We start from the raw sequence: 19,839 nt of genomic DNA on the forward strand, positions 1-19,839 counted from the left end.
CATATTACCATCTTCTACCTCAACATATGACCCACCCCGAACCCCACCCCTGCCCCCTCCCCTCCTGCAAACCCTCTCTCTGTTTTTGGTCTAAGGTCAGCCATCACTACTCACAGCGGTGGCGAAACGGTGCACCTTTCATTGATATTCCAGTGCAAAGACATCAAATGTGAAAAACGTCCCACCTGAGGCCTCTTTGTAGCCATTAAAAGCAGTGAGGCCAGTGTCGTTTGTTAAAAAGCGGAACCCCATGCCTAAACTCGCCTGCCCTGGTCTCTGTAGTATGCTGCTGATTTACGGGGTGGGGGGGGGCTGAGACTGAGTTGCTTGTGTTTTTACCTCGAGCTCTCAGCTGTAGCTATCAGCATTCCCCAGCAGCCTGACAAGTGTCTGAACATAGCCCACTGCAAGGGTTCGCTCACTCTGAACGTCAGGTGGGCTGTCTCTATGACTGCCGTCTACTTGGGCTTTCGGACCCCAGGCTCCTCTCCAAGTGACGCGTCTCCACACAGGTGCTCTCCTGGGACACTGTGAGCCAAAAATTGTCACTCATTTCTTGTGGGGTGCTGGGCCAGCTCAGATCTGGAGAGGGTCTGGAGAGGGCCTGGGTCGCTCTCATCCCCGGCACAGTGGCATGCATATAAAATTTTCAGTGCTTTACATGAGTAGTGAGTTGTTGTGTGATTTATGAATCATACTTGAGGCCGGAATGGTGTGGAGGGGGGGGTTGGGGCTGGGGGGTTGAATATTTACTGGTCTCCTTTGAAGTCACGGATTTGGCTCAAGTATAAATCACTATGTCTCTGGTTATGGTTTCTTTTCTCTGGAAGTGAGCACATTGCAAAACAAAAGTGTTTCTTCTGTAAACTTGTGTATTGATTGATGATGTATGCTAAAAAAAAATGAAAAACTCAGTGTGTGAAAATAGAGCCAGCCAGAGTAATGCGTATGTTTGCTTAGAGCAGAGTATGCTTCTCTGCTCTTCTGCTATGGTGAAGCTTGGAGACATTTTCTTGCTCGTAAGTAGAAGCAGATGGGTGGATAAAAATAAGGCCCCAATATACACTGTACCAGAAGAAAAGCAGTGAAGAAGTGTCCGTTGTTAGGGTCTTGCACAGATGGACTGTTTATTCAACAGGTGGGAGAAACTCAAAGGTAGAAGCCTACCAGCTCCTGCATCTCTTTACTCTTGTACATGTATCAGTAATTGTACAATTAATTATGGCTGGATGTTTACTGAAGCAATTCAGGCCAAGTAACTTGTTCAAGAGTACAAAGACAGTGCCCCAGCTGGGAATCAAACTCGCGACTAATGCATTCCAAGACCAGTTCCCTCAACATTATGCTACACCAATGCCCCTTGAGAAAATCTTTTTAGTGAAACTCATTTGGGCTCAAGTTTTTTGGCACGTGTGGGTTACATGGAAGTTGAGCTTTGTCACTGTTGTCATGGGTGATGGGCGGTACCTCCAGAAAGGGATGTGGCCTGCCTCCTTTTCCCCACCTGTGCTGTCTACTCCTTCCAGGTTCTCCTAAACTTCCTTCTGTACTGCACTGTTCATTCTTCTGAGCCATCTCTCTTCCTCTCTCACTTTTCCTTACTGCGGTGCCATTTCTCTCTCTTTCTCTCACCATCTCTTCCTTTCTCTTTGTCTGTCTCTTTCCCTTTTCCCTCTGGCTGTGTAGTGACATGGTTCCTCCTAGCCCTGTCTCAGGAGATCCTGTCTCAGGGGGTGTGGCGTGGGGCGGCTGCCCGGGTGGCGGGGGGAGCCGGAGGCCTGTGGATCGGGGCCGTCCCCCTGGCTCGGCCCTCAGGGCTGGAGGGTGCGTTATAAGCACTGGGCATGTGGACAATGAGGTTGGCAGAACGCGCTCAAATTTCCATTATTGATCCCGGCATGAACCCCGTTGGTGTGTGTGTGTGTGTGTGTGTGTGTGTGCTTGCACTTGTGTGCATGCGTGTGTCACCGCACTGGTGTCTGTATGTATGTACTTGTGCATGCACATGCCCATGGGTGCGTGTGTGCGTGTATGTGCGCATGTTAGTGTGCGTGTCTGTCTGTGTGTGTCTGTGTGTGTCTGTGTGTGTCAGAGCACGTGGGAGCGCGAACAGTCCGTATTTGCCAGTGCTGCTCTGTTACTTTGTCGTTTTATGAGGTCCTTCCAAAGTCTAACGGCTGAATTGTCACCGCCGCAATGTTCTGTTCCTACATGAATACCAGCTTATTAGAAATGGTACATTATTACATTCAGCCCCTGGAGGTCTTGGAGATCAGGCGAGTTAACGGAGTTCTGATCTCTCTCGGCTGCGTCCTGCTGCAGGGGCAGACTCACAGTTCTGTGGGCGCTCTGCGACTCCTGCAGAACTGCGGCTGCTGAACTGATTATATAACGTTTCCCTGCAGCAGTGCAGCAGCAGTGCAGCTCTCTTCTTGTCCTGTTCTAATACACTGTGGGTTTTCTCCCCCCTCCTCTTTTCCTCTTATCCTTCTCCTCTACCACCCCCTCCCCTCCACAACCTCTCCCTTTTTGTCCATCTTGTCCTCCTGCTTTTATTCTTCCTCTTCCTTCCCACTGCCTCTTCAAACTCCTCCCCTTTCTCCACTTCTTCCCTACTCCCTTTCTCCCCTCGTCCCTCTCCGCCTCTCTCAGAAATCGACATCCATGACCTGTCGGCGCAGGTGACCAGCCCCTCCGGGACCTCGGAGCCAGCGGAGCTGGTGGCTGCTGGGAACAGCACGTATTGCGTCCGCTTCGTGCCCCACGAGATGGGCGTGCACACGGTCGACGTCAAATACCGGGGCCAGCACGTGCCTGGGAGCCCCTTCCAGTTCACCGTGGGGCCCCTGGGAGAGGGAGGCCCCCACAAGGTGCGGGCCGGGGGTCCGGGATTGGAAAAGGCTGAAGCAGGAGTGCCAGGTAGGATGAAGTCTTTTTGGTTTGTTTTTGGTTTTTTCACTTCCCAGGTTGGGGTTATTTCAATTCAGTGCATTATGGAAATGATCGAAAGTCAGTTTATAGATGGAAAGTTCACGTAATGTTGTTGGAGGATTTTTTTTCCCCCAATTTGTTGAATTTCAGTCCATTTCCTGCATTTACCAAATTGAAACCAAATGAACCCCACCCCTGATTATTTTCCCATGGTGCATCTGTCAGCAGTGGCAACTGTGAAGTCAACAAAGGTGTCTGCTATATCAGGTTAAACCATGTTTGTGTGTTTGTCTGTGTGAACGCGCGTGTGTGTCTGCTGTGTTTTTGTGTACACGGTTGTGCGTGTGTACTGCCTGTGTGTGTTTGTGTGCACGTGTTGGTGTGTCTGCTTGTGTGTTTGTGTGCACGTGTGTGTGTGTGTCTGTTTGGCAGCGGAGTTCAATGTCTGGACGCGGGAGGCGGGGGCCGGAGGGCTGTCCATCGCTGTGGAGGGACCCAGCCGGGCAGAGATCTCCTTTGAGGACAGGAAGGATGGGTCCTGCGGAGTCTCTTACGTTGCCCAGGAGCCCGGTATGAGGGGGCCCTAATTAATCAAAATGCAGCATGCACTATGGCGTTAGTCAAGTTTACGTTTCACACAAGAATTTTGTGTTTTAGTTAAAGGGAAACTACAATAAGCTTTTATTTTATTGTATTTTTTGGACTTTCCACTGTTTGAAGGCTGAAAATGTGCAGCTTTCGCAGGTTTACGTATCTTATTTGCCTTATTTTGTGAACAGCACATGTCCCTGACTCAGCTAGGGATCACATGCACATTGAGAATGGGTGTGGCTGCCCCAGTGATGCAAGACATGCAGTAGATTTTTGCGCAGACAGGAGAAAGATCAGTATTGGAAGAATCATATTGGAATGGGAAATATTATTATTATTATTATTATTATTATTATTAGAATTAGTAGTTGTAGAAGCAGTTTCAGGTTCCCCTTTAAGTAAACTTTACTGTTTAGTGTGGAGGGGAATAGAGAATTGCAGCCATTTGCTTCACTCTTGCTGGCCCTGCCTGGCCCTGCACTGCCTGATGCTGTGGCTTCCTGCTTGTTTAGGTGACTACGAGGTGGCCATCAAGTTCAATGATCAGCACATCCCCGACAGTCCATTCCTGGTGCCTGTGTGCGCCCCCACAGACGACGCCCGCAGACTCACTGTTACCAGTCTTCAGGTGAGGCACGAGGAAACACCTCCACTCCAACAGGGGGCGCTTGTCCACAGCTATCAAACCACAGGGCCTCCTCCAAAGCACCACTCTGAAAACCAGGGCAGCAAGGCTTTCTCTCACACAGAAACCCCCCTTGTCTCTTATTCAAGGCTTTTACATTGTTTAATACAAACATTAAAAAATATATATATATATTCCATAAATCACATTTTGTGATGGTTCCCCCTGTTTATATTCATTGTGAGATTTGTCTAAATATTGCCTGGTCTCTAGTCTTCTCCGCCCTCCTGCTCTCTTAATGAGCTGTCTCTGTTTGAGAGGACATAAATTCTGGGCATTTCCCAGCTTGTGAAATTTGGTGAGGGCTCCACTGTATGATTAGCTGCCATTCCACATGATGCCTTTTACTCTGAAAACAGGCTCTTGTCCTACAGGCACCATTTGGGGAAATAAAAGCAAAGGAAAAGCAAATTTAAATTCCAAATTGGACCCGTTGGAGCTATATTCTCAATGAGCCAATGGCCAGTTGCATTTAACACGCATCCAGTTTCCAGGTCAAATGGTTGGAAAGTGTCTTTGGCACTTTTGGCGAATGACACTCAATGCATTTTGAGTGCACTGGCCCCATTCATTAAGAACAGAACTGGGCCTTCCCTGGTTGGACATGCTGCAAGGAGCCTTGATTTGATTGGCTGATGGACATCCATGGCCTTATGTGTGACCTGGGGGGTGTTTTGCTTGTGTTTCATTTAAAGGCTTTTAACAGAAACCAGCAGCGTTCAGATAACAGCTAAAGCAGAAAGAGGCAGAGAACCCCCCCACCTCAAACCTGTCCTACACCCCCTTCCCCACCACCCCGTCCTTTCCCTCATCAAAATGCCACTGCCAACATGTAACTGCCATTATTCACCCCATCCCACCTCCCCCATAAACCCCTCTCCACTGCCTCGTCCCATCCATCGTCCTTTTCCAAGATTCTAAGTAGAATTTTCAGTAGCCTCTACCTCTCTCAGCTTTAGCTGGTCAAAGGTAAGCTCAGGTAAAATGGTGAATAATGTTTAAACTTCATTTTTAAATACAAACAGTGTACAGCCTGTGTTAATCTGTTAAATGATGTGTGGTATTAGTTTGATCAAGTTTGTAGGTGTATTGGGTCTTACCCTGGAGCCTGAATGCCGAGGCAGGATAGAGCTGTGGGATAACATTACGCTGGCTGAGGTTTCCTATACGGTTCGGTCAGGGAGGGCGGGGGTGTGCTAAAGCTGTCCGCTGTTCGCAATCTCCCAGGAGTCAGGGCTGAAGGTGAACCACCCGGTGTCCTTCGCTGTGCGCCTGAACGGGGCGCAGGGCAACATCGACGCCAAAGTGCGCAGCCCGTCTGGAGCGCTGGAGGACTGCGTGGTGTCTGAGCTGGAGCAAGGTGAGGCCAGGCCAGCCTTACATCGGTCTGACAGCCGTGGGCCTGGCACAGTTATCAACCCGACTGTTAATGACCCGACTGTCAGTTATCCCAGACCATTTCACTTACTGTAGTTATCACAAACGCTTATTGTTACCGTTAGCCAAAATGCTCTGTCTGTTAGCTCAAACGCTCACTGTTAGCCAAAATGATCTGTCTGTTAGCTCAAACGCTCACTGTTAGCCCAAAGGCCAAAACACTTTCACTGTCTCTTGGCGGCCAATGACCGTTTCCTCCATCAGAGCGTCTCTTGCATCCAAAACTTTCCCCAGGTTTCCCAGCTGAAGGAGGACAGGAGCGCCCTGGCTTCTGTCCTGCATCAGAATTGGCATCAAGGATGGCATGACATCATCTGTATGGGTTCACTGCCTTCTTGTTTTATTTGTCCTCATTTAAAAATGGACTTGTATTTTTCCTCCAGACAAGTATGCCGTCCGCTTCATCCCCCGGGAGAACGGTCTCCACTTCATCGATGTGAAGTTCAACGGCAGCCACATCCCTGGCAGCCCGTTCCAGGTGCGAGTGGGAGAGCCGGGACAGACCGGGGAGGCCAGCCTCATCACTGCCTACGGAGCAGGACTGGAGAGGGGAACGACAGGTGACCTCAACAACCCAACACCTCATTCACCAACACTGAAACTCACTGTACTTAACAACAACCCAGCATCTCATTCACCAACACTGAAACTCACTGTACTTAACAACAACCCAGCATCTCATTCACCAACACTGAAACTCACTGTACTTAACAACAACCCGGCATCTCATTCACCAACACTGAAACTCACTGTACTTAACGACTGGAGGTGCTCAACAACCGAACATCTAATTCATCAGTGCTGAAACTCACTGTAATTTACATCAACGGGAGGTTAAATAATTAAATAATCAACCTGTGTTGGTTGTTTTTTTTTTTGTTTTTTTTAATCTGTAATTTCTGTTTGAACAATGTCCCAATTAAAGGCGTTCAAAATAATAAAATGTATGTAATGGAATATATATTTTATATATTTTTATATATGATATATAAATGTATTGTTGATGTTGTTGTTGTTTACAATGATACTGATTATAATAGTGGATTGCAGTACAGTTTATATGGTGCTTTTCAGTTCATGATGTAAAGCACTTTGTGGGGATGGGGGGAGATATGTGTGGGATCCACACAGGTGATGCATAGCAGCCATTTTGTGCCAGAATGCTCTCCACACATTCGCTAAGGTGAACCCAAACCACTTCTCTGTATGATGTTTTAACACTCACGATGCTTTATGGCACAAATACTGGCTCTACTCCGCATTGACATCTGCCTGGCACGTGGTTATTCATTATGGTTATAGGAGTCAAATGGAGGAACCAGAGCAGAGTTTAGGTGGTGTTGCTTTTTATTTTTTACATTGACTTTGAAGACAACATGTGATTTAGTCACTTTAACAAACAGAAAGTCTTTGGCAGGCACAGGCAAACCATCATAGGATTAAATGCCTGTCCACCAGTGAAGATCAGCACGGGAGGGGGGGGTTGTAAATCTGCTAGACTTTAAAAGTCATCAGAACCGAGCAGCCCACATCTGGGCAGTGTTGATTGTGTCAGTGTGGGCCACCCTCCAAACAATCTGCAGCGTTAACGTTAAGGGAGTCTGCTGCATCTGCTGCTTATTGTCTGAGCTGATGCTTACGTCACCCGAGCCTTGCATTGGCCAAAAGAAGGTTGGGGGAGGCATGGGAACTGTAACCCAGCAACCTGTAGGGCTGAATGCGTATAGAGACTGAGAGATCGTCCCCTCCCCGATTCCAGTGCTCATACATCCTGATTGGGTTCAAAAATTCCAGTGAATGCTGCCTAATGTTGATTTTTTTAGTGATGTGAATTGTCTGAATTGAAGTTGTATTGACCTCCCAACACTGGCACTCCCTGTGCTGTCTTGTGATTGGCCTCAGGTAACCAGGCGGAGTTTACCATCAACAACACCAAAGCCGGTCCTGGTTCCCTGGCTGTCACCATCGAGGGGCCTTCCAAGGTTAAGATGGAGTGTCAAGAGTGTCCAGAGGGGTACAAGGTGCAGTACACCCCCATGGCCCCAGGCAACTACCTGATCAGCGTCAAGTATGGAGGACCTAACCACATCACGGGCAGCCCCTTCAAAGCCAAAGTCACAGGTTTGGGCCTGTTCTCGCCTCTCTCCAATTTAAATAAATAGTAATTTATTATATAGCCCTTTCTAATTTTTTTTTACACTAATCAGTTTTCTACATATGTTGCACAATTATACCCCAGCCTAAACCCTCACAAAAGCAAGCTATACCCTCTGCAAAATTTTGTATACCCAATCTTTTTCATTACGTAATACTTCTGACTGGAACAAAAAAGGAAATTTTATAATTTATCCACAGAAGCATTCAGCTCCCTACCAGCTTGTGCACAAATCACTAAGAATGTTTTCTCTCTTAGAAGATTTCTTAATTTTTTATGTACTTGTCTTGTAAATACTTGGACCGGTGTAGATACTATTATTGTACATTTATTTCATGATAGTTTTGCTGAGCTTTTTGACTTGGAATGTGTGAGGCAAATTCTTCTCAGAGATTTGAAAGGATCTTTGGTGAAATTCAGTGGCCTTGTTGTGACATTGACATTATTCTCCCACCTCAGGTCCCAGGCTTGTGAACGTGAGCAACGCCAGCGAGACGTCCACTTTGATGGTTGATTCAGTGACCAAGTCCCCAGCCGCCAGCACCTACAGCTCGCTGCCCGGGTTCTCCTCCGATGCCACCAAGGTGGCCTGCAAAGGCCCTGGGCTGAGCAAGGCCTACGTGGGCCAGAAAGCCAGCTTCTCTGTGGACTGCAGCAAAGCCGGTAAGGGCCAACCCTCCCACAATCCCCTGGGTGAAACCATGTGAAAACCATCGTGTGTACCTAGTTAACACCCAAACCAGCTTTACTCATCATGTTGTCTCTGTGTTGGTAGCGTACAGCTCCATTCCTGGAGGATTGGTGTGCATGCTGGGTTTTGCTACAAATAATTAATTCTGCCTTAAATCTTCTGAATGGCTGTGTACGTCATTTAGACCTACACCATGTCAATCACTCTCGGCCATATGTGATTTACCTCTCTGCGTGTGGCAGTTCGATCCCCATCATGGCACTTTCTCAGCTGTGGGCTCTTCTCAGTTACCTTCTCTATTTTCCACCTTCCAGAATTATGCAAACATATACAGTACTAACAAATCTATATATATTTAAGGTGGATGGACTGCCACTCCTTTTTTATGAACAAATAAATAATTAGTACAGTAATTATGAACTGAAGGTGGCTTGAACCCCTGAACTACATTGTCCCACGTTGTGTACCCTCTGTCTTGGTGGGTGTCCCGATCTCAAAAGCTGATGTCAGATCGATTGTAGAACCATGATGCTCAAACAAACACAATCATCTATTTTAATACATCTTCTGGTCCTCTTGAGATTAATCAGTGCCATTTTCCTGTCATGTTAAGGCAGATCTTGCTAAATGAACAGGCTGTGTTTTATTCATGTATTATTTTTTTTATTTTTAGGCAAGAACATGCTGCTAGTGGGTGTACAGGGACCCAACACTCCTTGTGAAGAGGTGTCTGTCAAACACATGGGCAGCAAGCAGTACAACATCAACTACATTGTCAAAGAGAGGGGCAGCTACATTCTAGCAGTGAAGTGGGGGGATGAGCACATCCCAGGGTCTCCCTTCAACGTCACTGTCCCCTAGAGGGCGCCACTGAGCCCTGTGAGAGACACTGGAGGAACAGATGGATGGGAGAGGGAAGTGGTAATACACATAGAACACTTCACTTTGCCCAATTCAGTTAAGCCCAACGTTAATTGAAAAATTTGCACTTGACAATTTATGCATGCAAATTTAAGTCATGTCAATTGGTCCATTTTCTTTACTGGGGGTGGGGGGAGGGGGAGAAAGAAATGTATGCACAATATTGTAAAAAAGGCTCCTCCTGTTTTTTTGTTAGTTTTTTTTTTTTTTTTTTGCTGTTTGTCAAGTATTAACATATTTTAACATTTAAGGGTCTACTTTGGCCCTGAGTATATAAGAAAACAGCACACCCTTTTTAAAACAAAAACTAAATTAATAATCCTGTAGACACTAACTGTAATTTAACTGGAACAGTAACTCTTGTTGAAAATTATCTAACTACTGATGAATGTCCTCTTTGTATGTATCCTGGCCAATCCTGTCCAAATCATACACACTGCACACAAGTCTTAGATGCAATGACAACTTATTGAGATTGCACCACCTGACACTGTGTGAACTCCACTGTGAAGTGGACGGCGATGTTTACATGTTTGTAATGTACTGAGGTAAAACAAAGAGGCTGCCTGGTTAATGTCAAAAGCAGTGGGGAGCGGGGGCGGGGTGGGGTGGGGGTTGGGGAGTAAGTGCTGATGGTGCAACTGCCTGTCTGTAACCTCCTGGGCTGCAGGTCAGGTGTGTTGGAACAGGAAGGAATGGTATTCTGTGCTCATGCAGCTTTGGATGTCCCCACTGTGGAAGAGCACTGTTCTTTAACAAGGCACACCGAACAGGCGCATTCATTTTTCTCCACCATACCACCTATACTTCAATGTGTTTTATGCAACAGGGTGGAACAGGATGACTGACATGGGCCAAAATAATTTATTCTCGTATTGTTGCTTAAAGTTCTTCTTAAAATAGTGTAAACATGGTAGTTAGTCTGAGTTTATGGAGTGACCAAGGTGAACAAGTGAACCATTGTCCAGAGTGTGGTATTATGTGCCTCAAGCCTACATGCCTATAGAGCTCGTCTCAGAAATCCTGTCAATATGGATCTCACACACACACACACACACACACAGTATAATCCTGTCTGTATGCATTATATACACACACACATACACACAAACTCGCATGTTATGTGAGTGAAGACTTCTTTTTTTTTTTAATGTTTTGATCTTGCTCTCATAATTACAGAATGATGCGTTTACTTCCGAGCCCACGACCCATAATCTGTGGATAAGAGGAGGCAGCTTTGTGATTGGCTGGCTATTGCATTCCTTCTCTTCATCTCAGTCTTTGTATTCTAAGAGGTGCACTGCTTACCAAAAAAGAAAAAGAAAAACATAACTTACGGATCCATTCTTTGAGGGACTGCGGGAAATTGCCATCCAAATAATTTTAAGTGCTTCTCTTATCTATCAATAGCTTTTTGGAAAAATAGAATGTGTATGTTTTTTCTTCTTTGGGTATGATGCCTGTTTATTCAATTACTTAATGATGCTAGTTTTGATAAACAATGGAGTATTTTGTAAAAGATTGTTTTAAAAGGAAGAAAATAAGCAAAGCTTATTTGCATTTTGTATTAGCCAGGGGTGCCTTAATGTGAAATAAATCCCTAGAAATGATGTACATTTTGAAATTAAAGCAATAAACTGGAATAAAGATGTAAAAGGCTGTTCGTTATGATTGTATGCAGAGTTGGTGAGGTGAGTTTGACACACTGTCTTGTAAATAGGCTTGCTGCTTTCATCTCACAAAAAAAGGGGGGGGGGGAGGAGGGGGTGTTTGTAGAGTGACATTTGAGAAAAACCATTGTACCATAAGGCTGTATTGAGTTGGAAAAATCTACATTGATTTATTCTTGGGATCCCAAAGCAGCAGATAAGGGATACTTATATTTTATATATATCTGGGAGCCTGTCACCATTTTCCAACCTGCACACCCCCCAGTACTGCAGAAGAGCTGGCACCAATCAGAGGATCGCCTGGTAACCTATGAGCACCTGGCGGGTCACAAAGGCTGCCTAATGCCAGCTGCTGGCCTCCCTTGTCACTCATAACCTTACGGCATTAATGTGCCTGACAAAGTTGACACTGATTCAAGATTTGAATTAATGAATCTTCCTCCGCAAATGAAAGACCCTATACCTTACGGTGTATAATTTCATAATACACCAATCGAAATGCCCGATTTCCTTGGGGATTCATTCTGTAAAACGCTAATAAATAAATAATATGGACATGACTGCCACCTTCTGTACAAACAGAAGTACTGCTTGCATTTATTGAAAAGGCTGTCAGCTCAGGCCATTTGCCATTGAAATACATGAAAATGTACATTAGGTTTTCTTCCCAAAGAAAGAGAGTCTTAAAAGCATAATGAACCTTTGAAGGTGAAAAATGAAAAGTGTTATATAGTCAGACAAACCTTTGAAATATTAATATAATATAAAATGTATTATTTTCTGTGGGGTAAACTTTATGGTATAGGAATTTCTTCTGTTGTGCCACCATCTCCTTCAGCCAGCCTGCTTTAGAAACATTAGTTATCAGGTAAGTGTGGAAAGAGAGACCTCAGTGAGCTCTCATATCTTGTAATCGTATCTCACACTGAGCATCAGGACATTTTAAACATTGTTTCCAGTGGATGACCGTAAAATTTAAATTCTTGAAATAACAGAAATTATTTGTTTTCAATTTATTCTGCTAAGGTAGCCATTCCAATTTTTTCAACCATGTTTCTGAAGCACATAGGTCTAGTTGAAATAGTCAGCAACAAGTCTTAATTTGTGCACTTAAAATGAATTAAAAACACCAGTAAAGTAGACATATTCCTCATTCACATTCTCAGCGCCGTTACAAGGATGTTATAAGTGTGACTTTGATTTGAGTGACTATTGTTTTTAGTATTAAATCGAGGTTAGAGACCATTTATAGTGGGTTTTTTATTTATTTTTTTTTTAATTTTAATATATTTAGGCAGGCCGGTCTGGAGGTTTGCTCCAGTGTTCACCCAGCTCCGACCCTGTTGTTCTGCTGTCAAGCTGATGAGGGCGCTGGTCAGCTTTGGGTGAGAATTTGCTCAGCACTCTCCCATGAGGCTCCTGCTTGGGATCCTCTTTCACTGGTAACCATGGAGAGAGAACAAACAGGAACCTGTTCTTAGGTTTGGTTGCCATTTCCCTGGCACCACTCCTCTTTCTTTCTCTATCTCTCTTACACAGAGGCAGAGAGAGAGAAAGGGCGATTTAGAGACAGGTGAGTGAGAAGAACTTTTTTGCTTATTAGGTTCCACAAACACATTCTGGCACATTAGCAGCAACGGGGGCTGGAAGATGAGGAACCTGCTGACTACTCAGAACCAAAACTGCTACCGGGAGCTGATTGAGAAGGAGGCCTACACTCGCATGGCATGGAAAATGAAATACGGCGATGATTACCCCATGAGCTTCCCCTCCAGAAGGCCAAAAGTACCACAGGCCCCCAAGCTCTCTACCCCGAAGACAGTCCTGCCCCCTGTTGTGAAGCCCCCAGAGAGGAAGAAGGAGGTATCGGCGGAACCAGTGGAGCGGACCCTCAGCGCCGCGCCGCTGATGAGACCCGTCTCGCCCCAGACCAAGGAGACGCTGTACCAGGGCTTCTCCAAAGAAGGGAAGGGCCGTCACCTGTACCTGCGGAGGCGTGTGCAGAAAGGCCCAGAGGACAAGTTCGACTTCCCTCTGTTGTCCTCCTGGGAGTATGGCTGGAGACTAGGTGAGCCATCACCACAACTGGGCAGCTATTGATTATATTATATTTAGTAATATAATTGCATTACTGTGTTTCACAGATATTCTTATCCAGGGCAGCTAGCACAACTTTACATTTATACATACTAGCCATTTATACTACTGGATATGTACGGAAGCAATTCAGGTTAAGTACATTGCTCCCCCCACAGGTGACTATGACAGAGACTACAGGTCCCCTGCCAACGGAAGGTCCGGAATTGTAAGGAACACGTTTTATGCCAGGAATGGAATCTTTCATTTTCCCTCTCCAACTGATCAACTGGGGTAGCAAGCAGTTCGCAGATCTCCTCCTTCTCAACATTATATTGAAGAATCACTTTATGCAAGCTGTTTAGATATCTATTCCACGCTAAAAGCAATGTTGTGAGACTTGCATGCATCAGATTTGTGAATGGTATCACAAACAAAACGTCTTGTGGTTTTTCTTCCTTTTAACAACTTATGAAGTAATAGCCTACATGTACTACGTCACCAAATAACCTTTAAATTTAAACATTGTAATTGTTATTTTTACCAAATGATGTTATAAATGTAATTTTATTTAGATACAATTACTTGCATGGCGTTAAAGAAGGAATACAGTGGGTTTTAAAAAATGTTCAAAAGCAAGCTCAGCGAAAGGACATTTGGTAAAACAAATGGTTTCCTAGCGACGGTGAAATCCACACCTTGAATCCGCAGTTCATTAACGAGCAGAGAGTCACCCTAAATGCTCCCGTTTTCGCTGCCCTGCGTTCCCGTTTTTAGTGCAGTAGATTCACACCTCAACCCGAGAGGGTTACTCGTCTAATATCCCGGCAAGCCTTCAGTGGCTGAGTGGCGATCTTTCACCCACCTAATTAGCTCTAATTCTGGGCGATTATTCAAGGCAGTTTAACCGAAGCCCTAATGAGATGCATTCATTGGGAAAGACAGGTTTTGAAGCGCTTGCTATGGCACTGTGGCTTCCAGGCAGACGTGGGTTGCCCGGACAACCGCAGGTATTCCTCAGTATCTCCATCCGTTCTTTCCCCGCTGCGGACGAAGAGTGAAAGCCACTGGGAAATGATCGCTCACTGCCAGGGCCTGAAACAGAGACAAAGGAGACGCGATTCCAAGATTTGTTTTATCGGGGCAGTATATGTGAGCATATATATATATATATATATGTGTGTGTGTGTGTGTGTCTGTACAATATAAAAGTGGAAACGTTTACCTGATTCTCTGTGAGTCCATATGCTTCTTTGAAGTTAAACACTTCCACTGAGTCTGGGGAGACGGCCTGGATCAAACTCTCTCCACGCAGAACAATCCTGCAGACAATCAATCAATGTTTTTACATTTTCTGTGCCACTTTATTAACAAGTTGTTGCACAACTTGTTCATAAGAACACCACAATATCGCAGACTTAGATTATAGAGGACAGGTATTGAATGGAAGGATGAAAAGGGTAAATTGAGGCCTGAATTAGAGACTAGTGAGTGGGGACAAGGGTCAGTTCTGTGAGGAAGGGGCAGTCAACTAATTATGTGCTAAAGAGGCACAAGCCCCAGAGAGTGGCCTCATGGCAGCAGTACAGTGATAGGGTTGGTGGGATTCTAATGAAATGTAAAATTAGGGTAAGCTGCAGTAATTAAAATCACTTTGTGTATCACAGAGTCCTCCTGGGAATTTCAGCTGCCACCTGTCTGAGATATTTTGCCTAACAATTAATTCACTTCAGAGGGTATTTACTGTATTGAGAGGGTCTGAGGCTGGCAGACTTTGAGACAGTGATTTAATTGGACTGGCATGAATGTACTGTATGTGGAAAGTATATAACATCCTAGAAGTGAATTGTTCATGTGTCTAATGGTAGATAGCACACCACTGCTGATGCCTAATGTAGAATGTGCTAAATGATTTTGTAGGCAAAGGAAATGCTGAGGGAATTTCCCAGTTATAAAGAGATGGCAGCCATCAATGTAATAATTAATACTAACTCACGAGCAGGGGAACTTGCATATCACTATGTTGTTTGAAAAAGTCAATGGTCCCCAGACTTCTTTAGCTATACAATGCATACCACAAATGTCCATGGGCTGTCCTAAAGCTGTCACACCTTAACACTTCAACACAGAAATACGTCACCCCCACCACAGTAAACTCGCACGCATTCCCTCTGACCTCACTCTGGCTGTTATTTACGCCGCACAGCGAGTGGAGATGGGTAACGTCGGTCCATCACCTGTCATAGGCACAGCGAGTTGACTCCTTCACGGTGGTGTCCATGTTATCGCTGGTCAGCCACAGGAAGCTGCGGTCTGATCTGAGGCGGATGCTGCTCCACTGCTTTTTTGGGACGTAACCACATGCTGCGTTGAAGTCCCCCATAATGATGAAGCTCTACAGGGCAGAGTGGGGGAAGTGACCCAGACACCACAGTCATAACGCATCTCAGAGTAGTGCTGCTCTAGGATCAAGATTCCCCTGTCCATATCCTAAACTTTCCCATTGTGACAGTGATCATCATTCCTGGTCTTGGCAGACTGCAAGTTCTGCTATTTGTGTTTTCTCCTTAATATCAGCAACCAATTCTGACCCAAGACATCAGGTGAGGTGAGTTAACTGTGTAATTGACTGCTTTAACTGATCAATTAAGTGCTGAGTAACAACAAAAACTAGTGGACCCCGTGACTGTGCTGTACCAGGAATGAGGACGGAGTGTAGCACAGTGGGTAAGGAACTGGGCTTGTAACCGAAAGGTTGCAGGTTCGATTCCCGGGTAAGGACACTGCCGTTGTACCCTTGAGCAAGGTACTTAACCTGCATTGCTTCAGTATGGATACAATGTAAAATGCTATGTAAAAAGTTGTGTAAGTTGCTCTGGATAAGAACGTCTGCTAAATGCCTGTAATGTAATGTAAAGAATGAAGATCGCAGAACTATGAGCTAAAATGGCAAAACTGTTCCTAGACCTGCTCTGAGAAGCTCTGTGAATATGTTCCCTAACTGGGGTAAACTGACTCCCAGTGTGGGTGTAACACACAGTGCAAGTAATGTGAAGGGAATGGACATGTCTTTTTTCAACTTCACAACAGTACTGTTGCTAGCTTAGCACAGCACTGATATATATATATGCTTTGAGCTTTTCAAATCAGTGTCTTACTCAAGATACTTCTCAAGACACAAGGTATCTTACTTGGTATCATACTCAAGTCAGAAACTACTTACAATTCACAAATTCATGAATAGAAACTAATAAATGATACTCATTTCCTGAAATGACGGGAAATTGACATGAAACTCTGCCATTAATAGAACAACGGTCTTTCAAAGCTCACCTGTGCTGTGGTCCATTGCCGTTTGACGTCCTGGTAAACGTCATAGAGCTCGTCAATCTCTCGCACTGCTGTCTCTGGGGTTGTGTGTGTGGGAATTATTACAAAGTCCTTAATGGCTAGGCAGATAGATAGATAGATAGAGAGAGAGAGAGAGAGTTGTCAGACTTGTCACCTTTATACAGTGTCCTCCAATTCAGATCAAAAACCCACCCCTTCAGACTGCATCTTGGAGGGTAAGACTGAACACACCAAGAAGGATTTCTGAGTGGGCTTCCCCTTTAATCCCAAATTACCAATAAATCTGATAGGTAGTCATGGATTGATGGTAGAAAAGGCAGTGAAGTGTGCATACCTGTTGTGGGAGAAGAAAACCAAACTACGAAAGGCTCGCGGGAGAACACATCTTTGTCTCCACTCTGATTGTCGGGGTACTGATACGTGGCCTTCACAGACACCAATCTGCGTCTGAGACCAGGAGAGAATATTAGTGCTTTCAACACATAACCCTCACTCCTTCATGGATCTTGTGGCTTCTAAATACCACGCTGCCATTTTCTGTAAGGATGACACATAATTCCTGATAACCAAAGCTTCTGCCATCACAGCAATTGAGGAAATCACACCGGAATACAAGATATTCCCGCAATTGCTTTCAGCCAATACTCAATGTCAAATGAATACTGAACTACGTGGTTCTGATATGATTTCTAATGTTTATCTTCTGCTTATTTTAAAGAAGGAATTATAAGTCAGCTATGTTTGTTTATTTTAGTGTTGACTTTAAAATTAGTGATTTGGTAATCCCTTTAAACATGGTCACCCCTCTTTTGTTTTCAGGACAGCATGTGCATCACTGTGGCCGGAAGTGAACTATGGTGTGACAGCTGGCAGCATGTCATGTATTGACACAAGGGAAAACACAGACATCCTCTTCTGTTTGCTTTATATCACAGCCATTTTCAAGACTGTAAATCAATCAAAACCGTGAAGATAAAATGGTTAACAGTCTTCACTGACCTTTGTGTCAGTTCCTTTGTATAGATTTTTCTTGAGCAGCTCAAGGCTTGCCTAAACACGCAGCTTTCAGTATAGATTACTTTGTTTCATCGCACCATGTTATCTTTGTGTTATTTCAGAAACAAAAAGAGGAGCAGAGGCATGCTAAGGCACTAACAAGCATGTTTATGTTTACCTGCTACCCCCTCTATATGTCTCTGTGCAACAGCGCAGTTCCAAGTCATTGGCTAAACTAAGAAAAGCTCATGATCAACGGTACCTATAGATAAAGCCATACTGCTCCTTATATGAATTTCTTCCCAGCCTCCTGCTGATGACATAACTGTACTCCTCGGCTCCGCGGCTGGATCCCCTGAAGAAGACAGACGCACGTTCTGTGATCACAGAATCATGTGAAATGGCCATGATGGGCATGTCATGTGCTGTGTGAAGATATGAAATGTTGGCATGTGGTTTGTCCAGGGACCACACCATTATGTAATAATAATAATAACAACAACAACAACAACAACAACAACAACAATAATAATAATAATAATAATAATACACTTTACACAAAAATAATAAATAAATATTACATATAAAAAGAAATATTTAGAAATGATTAACAAAAGTGAAGTTTGTGTCCTCTGGTGATCACCTCCGAGTTTCCCAAACCTCTTTGCTTCTATATTTATCGTATCATTACCTGTTCAGGTGTGTTACCAGCTGAGGGAAAGCGCGTTCTTTAGCATCTTTAATTTCCATCACCAGTGTGATATCACAACGTGCAATGCACTGCCAAGAGAGAAATATAATGTTTTGTGAGAAAACATTTCATGCATTTTTTTCAGCAGTGGGGTAGCAAAATATGTCTCTAAGCTTCTTCAGTCTCACTTCATGCTTCGCTTCCAGCATTTTAAGGAAGCGAAAAGCTTGTTGAACCTTGTGGGAACCAAAAATAAGGATCCCCCAGTTCTGTTTTCCTGGTTCTGTTTTCCTGGCACCTGGCCTAGTTCCTGAATTATATGAGACTGAGAAATTTGCTTGTTCCCTGTATTAAATACATTTGGAAAATGTATTTACATAAGAAAGATTAAATATTGATGCTTACTAAAAAAAAGTATATTATCTGGAAATGTTCATCAGAAAAAGATGACTTACATTGTTCTGTAAATTTACAGTATTATTTAACTTTTTAGAAAATGGTACCTCAAGTTGAAACTGAAAAAACCTACACGTCCACATTTTATCAGAGGAAAAACATGTTTATCTCTTAGAGAAAGATATTTATTCACACAATCTCTTGCTGTACCAGTAGCAAAGGACCTCATGACAGGCACACAGTAATGTGTTTGTTTAAAGATAGTTTCACCATCATCAAGGACTTGGGCTCGAAAGATATTTGTTCTGAGAAACTCAGTATAAATGGGTCCATGGCATGTATAGGGGTTGTCCTTATACACAAGAGAGGTACCATAGACACATAAAATCCCAAAACTCTGATTAGAAACAAACAGACATCACACACATATTGGCACAATCCCTCAGAAAAGATTCCAAGTCAAATCATTTGACACTGGTACACAATACATTACAACGGCATTGTAAAAAGTGTAGCAGCTACTGTAAATGGCTTGGAAAGTTACGTGTTAATATAGGTACACTTCAGGACAAGAGGGTTTCAGTAGTTCCACAGTTTCCCTTACCTTGAGTATCACATCTAGGACCTCTTGCTTTGCAATCTTGTTTTCTCCAAAGGACTGTATGTTGAATGAACATATTTTCAGTGATAATGCCCCGTGGACGCACAACACCAACAGAAATGCAGAGGAAGACATTCTCGGAGCAGAGGACATGAACTGCGCTGCTGTAGCTGTGTAACTGCCTCACGATCTGAATTCACATCCGTTTCTCAGATGAGTTTCACAGAAACTCCCTTTTGATATCTGAACTGATGCTTCCTGGTTGGAATGACTGGAATGAGGGTACAGGAACACACAGTTCAACTCTAAGATGGACACAGCAAGTCTTGATTATGTATTTTAAGTTGATTTATTAGCTTACTGTATATAGATGAGGTAGGTCATGGTCGAACATGATTCTATTAATTGACTCCACATGTATAAAAAGTGCAAAAAAAATAGTCTAGACAGTCATGATATTCCACTGCAAATGAAATCACATTTATGCCAAATGTGTATGTCCCAGCATGCTGTAAACATTTACATGTGTGGAAGTCTTCACTCTGTATCAGAGGTAGTCTTTTTTTTTTTTGTTTGCACACACAAGTGTCAATTTCACAATTAGCATAAAGCTTTATCATTGGCTGGTTTTACTTTGGTAATTGTGG

General features: G+C 44.0%; 4 protein-coding genes across 5 annotated transcripts in view; 2 read left to right on the forward strand and 2 right to left on the reverse strand.

Moving 5' to 3' along the window:
• The window catches only part of flnbl (filamin B, like), a 75,820-nt gene extending 64,753 nt beyond the window's left edge, over window positions 1-11,067 (forward strand). For both annotated transcript variants that reach the window (XM_064304178.1, XM_064304177.1), the window contains 8 exons: window positions 2,653-2,919; window positions 3,364-3,501; window positions 4,035-4,150; window positions 5,435-5,567; window positions 6,028-6,204; window positions 7,547-7,765; window positions 8,259-8,462; window positions 9,164-11,067. In XM_064304178.1, the coding sequence (XP_064160248.1) occupies window positions 2,653-2,919; window positions 3,364-3,501; window positions 4,035-4,150; window positions 5,435-5,567; window positions 6,028-6,204; window positions 7,547-7,765; window positions 8,259-8,462; window positions 9,164-9,351 (1,442 nt within the window). In that variant the 3' untranslated portion in view covers window positions 9,352-11,067. The remainder of the gene's footprint in view (window positions 1-2,652; window positions 2,920-3,363; window positions 3,502-4,034; window positions 4,151-5,434; window positions 5,568-6,027; window positions 6,205-7,546; window positions 7,766-8,258; window positions 8,463-9,163) is intronic.
• Window positions 1-16,896, reverse strand: part of rps23 (ribosomal protein S23) — a 223,989-nt gene extending 207,093 nt beyond the window's left edge. Inside the window, exon 1 of the mRNA XM_064304184.1 lies at window positions 16,890-16,896. Coding sequence (XP_064160254.1) covers window positions 16,890-16,893 — 4 coding nt within the window. The 5' untranslated portion in view covers window positions 16,894-16,896. The remainder of the gene's footprint in view (window positions 1-16,889) is intronic.
• On the forward strand, window positions 12,550-14,386 carry LOC135237256 (protein SPMIP1). Its single transcript, XM_064304182.1, has 2 exons — window positions 12,550-13,149; window positions 13,337-14,386. The coding sequence occupies exons 1-2, from the start codon at window positions 12,732-12,734 to the stop codon at window positions 13,453-13,455; spliced, it is 537 nt and encodes a 178-aa protein (XP_064160252.1). The 5' UTR covers window positions 12,550-12,731; the 3' UTR covers window positions 13,456-14,386.
• Window positions 13,706-19,465, reverse strand: LOC135237255 (deoxyribonuclease gamma-like). The gene is made up of 8 exons (XM_064304181.1): window positions 19,196-19,465; window positions 18,196-18,284; window positions 17,767-17,859; window positions 16,843-16,955; window positions 16,491-16,606; window positions 15,395-15,552; window positions 14,383-14,479; window positions 13,706-14,252 (listed from the first exon to the last, which is right to left on the reverse strand). Exons 1-8 carry the CDS (start codon window positions 19,343-19,345, stop codon window positions 14,175-14,177), a joined length of 894 nt encoding a protein of 297 aa, XP_064160251.1. The 5' UTR covers window positions 19,346-19,465; the 3' UTR covers window positions 13,706-14,174.
• Between the last annotated feature and the right edge of the window lie 374 nt (window positions 19,466-19,839).

This window comes from Anguilla rostrata, chromosome 13 (assembly GCF_018555375.3).
Source record: "Anguilla rostrata isolate EN2019 chromosome 13, ASM1855537v3, whole genome shotgun sequence".
Classification (NCBI taxonomy): domain Eukaryota; kingdom Metazoa; phylum Chordata; class Actinopteri; order Anguilliformes; family Anguillidae; genus Anguilla; species Anguilla rostrata.